General features: G+C 36.3%; 1 protein-coding gene across 1 annotated transcript in view; it reads right to left on the bottom strand.

Annotated features, from left to right (window-relative positions):
* The window catches only part of SEMA3A (semaphorin 3A), a gene marked incomplete at its 3' end in the record, with an annotated part of 166,621 nt that overhangs the window by 686 nt on the left and 153,041 nt on the right, over positions 1 to 12,894 (bottom strand). The window contains exons 14-16 of the mRNA XM_080638137.1: positions 10,746 to 10,903; positions 6,666 to 6,733; positions 728 to 870 (exon numbers count right to left, since the gene is read on the bottom strand). Coding sequence (XP_080494263.1) covers positions 728 to 870; positions 6,666 to 6,733; positions 10,746 to 10,903 — 369 coding nt within the window. The remainder of the gene's footprint in view (positions 1 to 727; positions 871 to 6,665; positions 6,734 to 10,745; positions 10,904 to 12,894) is intronic.

The raw sequence follows: 12,894 nt of genomic DNA, 5'->3' as shown, positions 1-12,894 counted from the left end.
TTACTCCTAAGTCCCTAGTGCTGCTGAAGATCTGTATCAACTCTGTCAGATGGATTTGCTGTTAAGATTACAAAAGATTCAAGCCTGTAATCAGCAGAGTCAACATGGATGCATTCGGCTGTATTACTGAAGCCACGTTTACTATTATCTTTTAGTTAAACCTAGATATATTTGTAGGAAAGGCTTTCTGTCTTCCTATTGTTCCTTACTACAAAGGGCCTTGTGCATAGAAGCGGCTTCTGCACAAGTGGAGAATTTACAAAGAAACTATAAGGATTAAATCTCAAAATTTTAATATTCAAACAAGTAGCTGTCCAAAATATTTTTCTGAATTAATTAATTAATATTAATTAATATTTTCCTGTATTAATTAATATCTAGATTATAATTTCATTCTTTGCGTGCTCAGGTTGCTGCAGACAGAAAAGGCACAAACCTGTCTGCTGCTGTCACCGCTAAGAATAAATTCTAAATAATTTACTACTTATGCAAACAAAGCAAACAGCAGAAGTACCTAAAGCTGCTAATGTAACTGAGGATTTAGTACATGCTTAAAAAAAAGCCTCAACAAACAGCTTCAGAGTTGTTTGGGTATATTTGTAAACACTTTAATGTAACAAAAAAGGTCTTATTTCCTAACTTGATCTCCCTACCCACCAGAAAAGATTATTCTCTTAAGATATGTGTGAAGACGACTAGTTGCTTCTCTTTATTTTTGCTACAATACCTCTTCTTTGCGGTCATCATTTTGCTTCTGGAATTGCCAGTAGACTACGGCACGCTGAGACTTTGGACTGCACTCAAGAAAAGTGCTGCTGTTCTCTACTCCATAGATAATCTTTTCCTCCAGGGTCTGACCACTTGGGTTATCTGTAAAGCAAAGAAAAAAAAAAATTAAAATTACCAGGGAATATAAATCTGTATTGCTAAGTGAATGTGTGTGTAGAAACTGGGCTTCCTTAACGTATTTAAAGATAGAAACTTTAACAGGAAAACTTCCCCATATCAGTATGCCATTTGGAAAATCTCCATCAACATCAACTCTTTGTAAGGATCCTTGGTAATTATATTTTTTTAATTATTTTTGTATTCTAAATCCCAGCAGCTGTTAACATCTCAATTTCATTGTGAAATTTTGTGTAAACCTCATTATTATTCATTAAGGAAAACATCCAGGACACGACAAGAATTTTTAATAGCAAACTGTATGCAGTAAGAAAACTCAGAGTGTAGTTGCAGAATGTTTGCAATGATGCCTCCTGGGCTCTATGATCATAATACTTTAGAGCAAAGTAATATAACATGAGGCTATTTAAAAGTAGTATAATGCGTTTAGATTATACAGCACTGCAGTTTGCTGAAGCTGTTAATGACCAGGAAAAATGTTTTTGGGGAAACGATCTTCAATTAATTATTTCCTCTCATACCAATATAATTTATGGAAATTAATGAGCTTAGTAAACCAGACATTATGGCAGGGGAAAAAGAAAGTTAAATAAATTACTTCCTTTTGTAACAACAATATTTCAAGATATTCATCAACTGGCTGGAAATATCACATAGCTATAGGACTTTTACGGCATTTGATTCTTCTCCAATACCACAGAGACTGTAAGGCATCATGTTTCAACTCTCCACCTTAGCTCTTTAAAATACTGTTATGGACTTAAGTGGCAACAGTACAATAATCCTACAGAGTAAACGGGGAGGAAGGGGTTGGTAAGCTATTTAACATTTTGTTGATCTCACAGGGTTTCCTGTCTCTTTGCCGTTGTCATTCTTTCCATTTTCCACTTTTGATCTTTAGCACTGGCAATCTTTAAGGAACTTCTTTTGATATGCTTTAACTGCAAAGTGATGTCTGATTAAAATCCTTTCAAAGAAATCCTTTGTCAAGTTTTATTTGCTTTCACTGTGCCTTTATCGTATTGGCCACATTGTTTAGCAAACACGGACTGTTTGCTAGATGACAGAGCCAAAGGTAAAAACAAAATTGAGCTCCTGCTTTATGTTGAACAATCACATGTCTTTCCATAATGACTTGCAGCCCTGACAGAGGATCGGAGAAGGGATGGGAGACAGAAGAGGAGCTGGTGCTTGCCTGGTTCTCAGTAAGGAAACATCAAATGGCCTATTAAGAATGCAAAAATAGGGAGTGAGTTAGCTTGCTTTCCTCTGCTGGATTCTGAACCTTTCCAGCAAGTACGTGGGGTGTTATATAAACAGCTAAGTGAAACAACTTTTATGACAGCTCTCAGAAACCACATCCCTATGGAGAATGTCAGTGCAGCTTTGGGCCAGGAAGACTGCGAGCAATGGAGGAGTGAATTGGGAAGCAAAGAAGCAAGAGAAGGGTAACATAGCAGCAAGAGAATGTAGTGGGGATACAAGTGGTAAGGTCTGAGATGGAACATAGGTGAATCTGTGTCAGTGAAACAGAGCGAAAACTCGAATTTATGTAAGATGTTAACAGAATATAGCTAGAAGTAATAAGATAAAGACTGGAAATGGAAATTATTAGTTGATAATTCATCATGGGTCCAGAATCAATACTGTGAATGGTTGACTGATGTCCTGACTTTTCTGTTTCAAGTTAGGCACTCTAATTCAGAAAGCAAATTCACATGGCTGAGCAGGCAGGCAAAGATCCTCACATAGTCAAGAAGAAGCCGTTTGCTATCTGAACTGGGATCTACAACAGAGAACACATGTAGCATAAGACAGTCAGTAGGAAATATACCCTTTTATAGACTGGGACACATATGTTACTGCTCCAGTGATGTGGTTGTGTGAAAAAGAGATTTACAAGCTTCTACAATAAAGGATGGAAACACAGGGATTTCACCCTAGAATGCATGCTCTCTTTCAAGTTCTCTCTCCCAGGCTCTATGAATCATGGTTGCAGAATGGCTCAGCTTCAACAAGAGCAATCTGATAGTTTGAATACTTGCATTGGAAGAAGAGCTATCAAGTCAACCTCCTAAGCCTAAGTGGACTTTGAGACCTTTACTCCCACATCCTGAATAGCTGATTTAACCAGCAGGTTATTCATTAAGTAGCTTCCAGCACCAGAGAATCATAGAATAGTTAGGGTTAGAAAAGACCTTAAGATCATCTAGTTCCAGCCCCCCTGCATGGGCAGGGACAACTCAACTAAACAATGTCACCCAAGGCTCTGTCCAACCTGGCCTTGAACACTGCCAGGGATGGAGCAATCACAAGTTCCTTGGGCAACCCATTCCAGTGCTTCACCACCCTTACAGTAAAGAACTTCCTCCTTACATCCAATATAAACTTCCCCTGTTTAAGCTTTAAACAGCTTTAAAACCTTTAAACACCACTTGAGTGTATTTTCCTGAGCACAGCATAGTCCAAGTAAATTATACAGGAGCATAGCACATGTAACACTCGTCTCATTAGATCCAAGGAGACAGTCTTCTAGATCATAAATATCAGTAGAAAGGACAAAAATAGACATTTCTTTAGCAAAGGTCCTACTGCCCATGAATGGTAGCATATTATTAAGTATCTATAGAAGTTTCTGCAGGAATATTTAGGTACCTTCCAAGAAGCTAGTCACAAGTTTTCATGGAAGTTTCCTTGAAAGTGGATGTTCTGATGCTATTTCAAATTTCTGAGTGTTTTCTTGGAACTGGTCCATGGCATTTTAGTGTGTTAGAGATCACCAGGGGAAGTGGCATAAGCCCCCTTTAAATTTTCTCACAGCTTCAGAAGAGATAGTAGGGGTGACAGTCATGCAATGAGAAAGGATTTAGGAGATCCTTTAAATTTCGTTTCCATGACTTAAAGGAACAGAAGGCAGGTCCAGAAATGTCTATAAAGTTAATGCAATATTGAGCACATGGAGTGCAAGAAAGTAAGCCGAGTGATGGAATAATCACAGGAGCAGAGCACAGCTCTGGGACTGAGGGAGACACTGAAGAGGCTAGAAAGAAGAATGAAAGTCTGGGAAGTTCAGAAGAGCAGCTGGAGGAATTAGAAAATTATAGAAGTCATGAAGTTGGTTATGAAATTTAACCCAAAATCCTGTCTGAGTGTTGCAATTCCCCAAATGAACCCAACAGCAGTATCAGTTTACTACCCTGATAAATACACTTTAAATGCATAATTTCTGACATAACCGAAGAAGTATGAAAGGCTAAATACTTATACGAAGATTGCTTTGCAGATGAATGAATGTCACTATACAGTTAAATTCAGTTATTTTGAGCTTTCCCTAAGATAAATCACCTAAAAAAAAGTGCCTCTTTTTTGCAAATTCTTAAAAAAAACCCAAACTCGATCAATTTATTGATAGCACTAATATGTTATGCTTAAAAAAAGAATTGGTCTTTAGTTGACATAAAGATGACTGACCTAACACCAATGCAGCTAAGGATCCTCAGCTCCCTCTAACGTTGGTGTGTAGTAATTTAATACTACTTATATATTTGTATAAAAGGACAACTGAAAGAGCTACCTAAAAGTGATTAAAAGCACTACTGCTTCAGACTGATATTGAAGTAAGTTCCTGCAATGTCTTTAAAAGTGAAATATACATTAAGAGGTCATTATTATTTCCCATTTTTCCTAGTTTACATGGAGAATCAACTGGCAGTTGCTGCAAAGAAATGTGTAGACAAGAGTAAATGACTGCTGGAGCTTATTTTTTGGCTATAGACAAACCCAATTCTTCATCTGTTGTCCAGGAAATCACTAGTCATAACAAACAAAAAAACTCAAGCATAAGTTGGCATAGGAAGTTTATGGGTCATGCAGCTGTCTGTACAGCATATGATCATGTGTAAATGACAAGTAAATACGGAAAATTTTATAGATTTACAACTAAGGATTAATTTAGAGCAAATTTCACTCAAGAACAGTTTAAAACATTCCTTTAAGCATTTTGACAGTGCATCCTTAAAGTCTAGGACCTAGAACTGCATTCCCTCAGTATGCTGGAAAGTTACCGTTTCTTCTAATCACCCTGTTTTTATTTCACTGGTAAGTAAAATTTTCAGTGATACCTTGTCTCATAATTACTCTCTTCATTTTGACAACGCTGTATTAAAGTTCCTTGTGATTGGGTGTTTAGCTTTTACCTGACCTTGAGTTCTCATGATGGTTGTCATGAAGTAACTGTGCTGGATTAGTCTCTTTCCTTTGGATAGAAGATATCTTTTCAGACAAATATGTTTACCAAATACGGGAAGATACAAAAAACAAGTGTTTTGAAATTTTTTCCTTGTCTATGAAGATAAAAAACAGACCTACAGTTGTATAAAGCACAGCTAGCAAGGCCAAGAGACCATTAAAAAAACCCTAGCCACATGGTAGCTCATGAGTAAAATGTCCAGATATTAAAAAGGTAAAGCTAAAATATGCTTCTATTGGTAATAAAATCCACATTTAATGCCTGATGAAATTTTCCTACTGGGGAGTTGAACATGTCCTCTCAGCCCCAATGCATACATGGTCTCATGTGCACTGTATAAGCATTACTAGATATCATGCAACTGGAAATTTGTGAACTTTCTACTAGTCCACATTGTCTAGTTAAAATCTAAAATCTAGTTTTACATTCATGAGTTCTCAAAATGTGGTGACTACATATTGATCATTGTCTATTCATGCACTTTTACAATTCTTTTACCCGTTTGAGTAGCTTGACCTGAGTTTGACAATCAAGAAGTAAAAAGAAAAGCTATAGTAACGTTAGGCTGTGAGTTTCAAATGATTAAAAGGAAGACAGAAAAACTATTACTGAAACTTAGTAGTAGTGAATTATAGCTGACACAAATGTACAACTTTGGAATATATACCATTCTTGCCATTACAAGGATTAGAAGGACACAAGGATTTTGAAAAATCTCAATTTTTTCAGCCACCTCTTCTTCATTTTTGCTGAAATATGTCCAGAGGTTTAACTGTTATTATAAATGTACCACAAATGTGAGTAATCATTTTTTTCCAGCAGAGGGAAGCATTGCCTAAGTGTTCTTTTCACTTAGAGCAAAATAGACATTTTTCACTTTCTAAGTGAAGATCTTCTGAAGAGTTTGGCAACAAATTAGAAACTGTAAGAAGTTTATTAGCCAAACAATCAAGAAAGGGAGATCTGGTCAATGCATTGTGAAAATTAAATAGTCAATAAAAAACAAAACTAGAAGACGTCAAAGAAAACCCCTGCTGAAAGAACATGGGACAGGACTCCTACAAGGAATAAGTTGCTCTTAAGGGTTTCTAGTGTGGCTCCTACAACAACGACCATTCCATATTTAGCCAAGGTAGTTAATTATGTGTTTGATTATCATCCTATACAAACTATGTGAAGCAACGTGTACATACTTCTTGCTGTTCTGAAGGAGATATGACTCTTTTCTGACATAATATGCCTAGCTTGATGGTATGCTATTATCAGGTGAGCAAAGCAGAAAAAAATTAAAATGCTGAAAACAAACACCACACTCCACCCTCCCACTCAGTCTTTAGTGTCTGATCCAGGCCATTGTAAACAATTTAAATAGGGATAATAACGTATTATATTCATTTTTTGCAGATGTTCAAGACAATTGCACAGATCATTCGTGTGCTTCCTACTTTATTCATGCACAGTCTGTAAATTACATACAAATAACTGTACTTTAGTACTACCCATAACTCACCATGATGCTGCAGGTCTGAGCAGTGGGTAAGTGGGTCCCCATTTCGGATGTCTTGTCGTCTAGTACGTCTGTAAATATCATAGTTGAAAACTGTTAGTGACCTCCTCAGTGGTCAGCATTCACATTTGCCATGACTAAAGAGCAACAAATGGAACGTATATGAAATTACATAGGTGACAAGTGCACCTAAACAGCACTAGCAAGGAAATCATGTTGTTCCTCCTATATTCAATGCATTATCACGGTTTGTAGAATCAGCCTTTACAATTGAAAGTAAATTCTTCAGAACCTGGCAAATACATATGTCTTGCACTGAGCCTACAAAGTTTATTTTAACTATGTTGGCAATATTGATTACAAAATCATTACTTAATTCACAGATTCAGGAACCAAAGGATCAAAGTATTAATGATACAGTTGAACATGCATCAATGCATCATGCATCAATCATGAAGAAACTAGAGCTTTTCTGCAAGCACAGAATACTTTAAGTATCATGACATCTTTTAGACAAATGAAATGTTAGGATGGATGGCTTTGAAAAAAATGTCAAAGTGCTGTATTTTCCACAAAATCTAAATTAAAATACATAGATCATTTCAGTCACTACAGATCGAACTGAAAATTTCCTGATAAAACCTTTTCTAAAACTTTTGCAAGTAGCTTTGTCTCTAGAATAAACAGAATAAAACACTTGGATAGGAAGATTTTGAAATGTCAATTATTCCCTTTTGTAGCTTGAATCTGGATTCTAGTTTTTATTGTATGTCCATTTAACATAGTATATTATTTCTCCACTTTGATTTTCACTGGCTCTTTTGGAAAACATATTGATCTATGCTAAAAAATGTTGTAATTAGTGGAAGGAAGCCTTTTAATACAATATTACTTTGCATGTTTTGTTGTCTGTCTGCTCCTATTTTTATTTAAATAGCTGTGACACAAAATTCAGCTGAGCCAAAGTGTTTCATATTAAAAAAAAAAAAAAAAAAGGCAAACAAAGATGTGTTTCAAGTGTGAGCACTTTAAAAATCGCAGAAAGCCTGAGGGCTTGCAAAATTAGAGGAGAACAAAGAGGATTAGGCTGCTGAACAATGCTGTGATTTCAGATTATGGTATGCAGCAACGGATATGCAAAAGTCAAGTAGCCTTGTAAAAAGTACTATTGGTCACTCCCCTGTGACAACAACCCACATTTTTAAAAAGCCATTGTTCTGCAGCACAGAGATCATCTCTCTTCTGTTCACTAGCCCGATTTGCAGACTCACTAACAGCCCAGCAACAGCACATACTGAGAGTTCTCAGAGGTTCCCTCAACTGCACAGCAAACTCCTCTTGGCTGAAAGATTTTAACTGTACTTTTTGTCCACTGAAAAGTACTCAAAAGTTAAACCTGAAATCAGTCATGTTAAGTATGGCAACAGGGTTTTTTTTAAGGCAAAAAAAAGTCAGGATGTGCATTTTAAGATATCTTTCTGAATAAAACATCATTAAAATTATGAATTAGGATATCTTAGCATGCTTCAGAATAAAGGAATCTGCTATTAATGATGCACGATTAAAAAATGTACTAATCCTAATTTCACATATCATCTTCACATTACCAATGAATAAAATAGACCCAAGACATAAGAAAACATAAAATTTTGTTACTCCTTCCTAAATTTTGAAACACAGCATATTTATAGAATATTATTTGTAGAAAAGATGTGGAAAGACTCATACTACTGTCAATGGAGTTTGGAAGAGATGTTTAGTTAGAATCTCAGGAAAATGTCGCACATTTCACCATTGTATCAACACAGTGATTTATGAAATATGAACCAGAACACATCTGCATGGGGTAAAATTAAGTGGTCACACTACAGGAGCTCTGAACTGTCATTTAGGCTTGTAAAATACACAAAGAAAGAAAAGTAAATTAAAATCATAGCTCATAAAATCTCCTTTTTAAAAAAAGAAAGGGAAAAAATAAAAAGCAAAACTCCAGAACCAACTATTAGTAAAGCATCTGTGCAATTGCCTCAGGACTCAACTTTCTCAATATTTCTGGAGCCTAAAATTACAAGGATTCATTATTAGGAAAATGTTGACATTTAAGCTGTTTCCAGTAATGCCGATTTTGTCATAGATGCATTCAAACCTGCCTTGAGGCAGTGGGTACAGCAGGTATCAGGTAAACAGAGGATCCTCTCCCCTAGTAACACAGACCTTTTTTCTGCTGTTGCCAAGGGTAAAATGGGGTGCTTTAAGGAGGGACATAAACTTTTTCTGAACACTGTCAGGATCCCAGCCTTTTTTTTTCATAGTGGCCTCAAGATGAGTAAATTCTGCACCCCAAGATTTTCCTGGAATTGTGCAAGTCGGTTTAGCCCTAGTAACCGTGCCCCTTAATCCCTGTAAAAAGAGGGCCCAGTCCCTTTACCCTTGATGGCAAGGCTGAGCTCCTCTGCTGCTCAACAGGTTGCAAAGATAGATAAGGAAAAGACAAAGAGCCCTATTTCTTCCGTCAGTGTAAGTGATGAATGGCAAGATGATGTGCTCTATGGGTCTTGAGATGGGCTGGGAGCAGGAATGGGTGCTAGTGAATGCTGAGAAGGGATGAAGTTAGGAGGTAAAGATTAGATGGGAAGTAGCAGAGAAGACGGATTTGGTGATTCCTGACCTTACTGTCTCCTTTGACTCAGAGGCAGTACTTAACCATATTGACTTCTAACCCTTACAACATTCAGATCAAATCAATCTCTTAGACTGTCCTTGAAAACTTCACTGTTCCCTCTCCTTTCTTTTCTCCTCTTCTCCAGATAAACTGCCATGCTCGCACCACAAATCTGAATTTAGCCCATGCAGCTGAGAAAATCTGACCAGCTCTTCTTTTGAGATGGGTTTAGTTTCTCCTTTTTAATTCTTTTCTAAAGAATTTCTCAAAAGCTTGTCTCAGATTAACTCAGCCTCCTGGTACAAAAATAGAACCTGATGTTCCATAAGCAGCTTTTTCTTTTGTCTACAGTATTTGTTTAGGATACATTGTAATACAAACCTTGAAATTTTAATCCCCTCCATCTGAAAAGTCTGTGACAAAAAATGTTACTTCCCACCCTTTTCCACAATTCATCTCCCACAGCAACCAATCCACATCTGGAATTTGGAGTCCTGACATTCTCAACTAAGTATCTGCTACCATTAATTTTATGTATATAAACCCTTATGCATACAAACCCTTGGATTCCTTGCTTCTTCATAAGTGGAAGATGTTTGGCATATTCAGTTTTATGTGAATACTTTTTTATCATTTTAGCCAATTTATTATGGTAAACACAACATTACATTAATGTCTGTTCTGATTTGCAAGTGAGTATCTATCTATTCAGTTATTTCTAATTTCTCCTTCAGTAATCACCTTATATACTCTGAGATAAAGAATTTTGGAGGTAAGGGCAGGCAAAGAAAATATTATTTGAAATCTTCAAATCAAGCAAATAGGATTTTAATTTTTTTACTACAATTATATTTTTCACTTACGCAGTCTTACCTTAAACTTTGCATTGCAAAGCCTGAGTGCAGAGTGAATCTAAAATAGTTGTTGTTCTAATCTTGCAGCACTTAGACACACATCAACATATACAAGTTATACTTTTGAATAATAACAATAATGTCACATACCACTAGAAAAATAACCTTCCACTCATGTCCTAACACTTTGTAAGTATTTCCTTTGAATTAGAATTCATGAAAATGCAGGATAATTTACTTGAGCAATCAGTCCTAGTGTTAGAGAAAATTTTTTTTTTCTTTTTGCTGTTTATTACTTGAATACGAAGTCATGAATCCATTTCAGAGACAACTCTCTTCTGAATGTTTTCTTACAACAGCTTTTTAAACCAACCCAAGAAGTAGTAGTGTTCTCTTTAAATCAACCAAGACTTCATATTGCTTGTAACTCCCACAATTATGTTTTCTTTGGAAAAGAAAGAGCTCCAGTTAACCATCCCGTGAAAAATCTCCAAAGCCCTCTGGTCATATTGAGACCATCAGTTAAAACAAATAGCAAACCATGCAGACATCTGAAACTGTCCCTACCTCTTAGCAGTGGGGAAGTAACGTGAGCAAGATGAACCATCCCAGGCACAGTAAGGGTCTCTCGCAAGGCAACACTCAGCACATGCTTTTCCATACACATCACAGCGGTGTAAAGGAAGCTGTGAAACTCCAGTGGCTGAACCAATGTAGAGTTGTTGCTGTTATAAAAGTTAAAAAAAAAAATAAAATAAAAAATTAAGAATTGCAAATTACCAGGTTTTTCCTAGAAAAGCATAAAAAAACTAGATGTTAGGACCATTACAGTTACAACAAAGGATCATGATCCTGACAAACACTAAAAGAATGAGAAGAGAATTGTCCACAGGATAAAAATACTAAATAGAAAAAACGCTGATTTTTGTATGAAGCTCTCAGTAGCTTATCCAAACAATAGCAAAGAGTAAAGTACTCTTCAATTTTTCCTTTTGTATTCAGATCCCTGCCTTAGAAAAGCACTGCAATCAGTGACAGAACACAATGGAAAATATGCTTTTGAATTTAAATAAAAACAACTTTAACATAGATTTCCTATATATGACTTTGATTTGTGTGAGAAAACTAAAGTAAATTATGTCAGACTGATGCTTCCACATTTCAGCTTCGAAATGCTGCCACACATGCACTTCTTTGCATGTCTGATAATTGTGATGCTTTATACTCTTTTCTATAGGTCAAATACTCTAATTGAAGCATAACTTTAACCAGAGGAAATGGCTTAATTTTTTTTTGATTAAAATGTGGTGACAGGAAGATGCAGCTCAAATGCAGAGAGAAGCCATGAAGTAAATAAAAAAACACACATGCAAAATGAACGACAGCTTTGTATGGCATCACGACAGATTATCTTCTCCCAATTTCCTCTCTGATACCAAATTCACATGGTCCATTGGAGAAGCTGGTTTTCAAAGGGATATAAGGAAACTGAACTACTGATGCCACATGGAAGTCCAAACAGAGATATTTCAGCTTGGCACTAATTCACAAAGAAAACAAGTGTGAGTATAGTGAGTAAATATTTAGTTCCCTCTGAGAGGCAACAATTGGGAAAACAATATAAATAAACAAAAATTAAATGGCATAATCCATCTGTTTTGGAAACACTGTCACTCTGCTACCAAAAGCTTACACTTTGTCACCCAGCACCCATGGTGGAGTAATTAGTACATTTCTTTTTATGGTCCCAGTCCAAGCAGTCCCACCAGGAAAATACATATTTGTATTTGCTTTCCTTTCTTGCAAAACATGGTGTGAAAAATAGGATTTCAAGAAATGTTATCAAAATTCTTAATCTCCTGCACTGCGATGATCCAGAAGTACTATTTCCAAGGAATTCAGGGATGGAAGTTGGCTGAACTCACCTACCTACAAGAAATGATGAGCACTGCATAGAAGGAGACAGCAAAACCAAAAACACTTAAAAAAGGTGTTGGGTTTACTTCTTTTAGAGACAGAAGTTTGCAATTTATACAGACATATGAATTTAACAGAGATGTCCCATGCATTTACATAAACACCAGTATTTTCTCAAGGAAAATATGACAAAGACACTACCCAAAGGAAAATTTACTGGTCAATTAAAAACTAAGTCCTTTCTAAGCAGCTGCTTCCACCTATTACAGTGCCATAGCTGGGTTGTAAACCCACATTCCTTTGGCAAAAATCTCTGACCACACAGAGCTCTAGACAAAGCCTTGATTGTACATACCAGTTCCAGATAGTATTGTATCCTTGAGAAGCAGATGACAGGCAGCAGACATGATAAGCTGATTCTCTCTAACTTAAATCACTTAATCAAGTTCCCAGCTTAGGGGTACGTTCTGCAGTAAAAATGAGCAGCAATTCAAATCTTAGGTGACCTAACCATTTCTCAAGGGATGCCTTTTCTCTTTACTGATTATGGAAGCAGCATAGGTTAAATGAGAGCTTCAGTTAAGCATCTTAAATGTCCAGATGGTATTGATCTGAGCCCTATGTAATTGGGGCATTAATATCTCTATAGGCATGTAGCAATGTGTGGTGCAGCTAATATAAAAATCAACCCAGAGAAAGCACGTGGGAAAATAAAGAAGAATTGTGCAAGGGTTTTCTACATAACTCTGTAACCAATTTAATTTTGTCAAGAAGAGCCTCCCTGATTTCTAATAAATGT

Source organism: Psittacula echo, assembly GCF_963264785.1.
Source record: "Psittacula echo genome assembly, chromosome: 1".
NCBI classification, from domain to species: domain Eukaryota; kingdom Metazoa; phylum Chordata; class Aves; order Psittaciformes; family Psittacidae; genus Psittacula; species Psittacula echo.
This window is presented reverse-complemented; position numbering and strand designations above follow the sequence as displayed.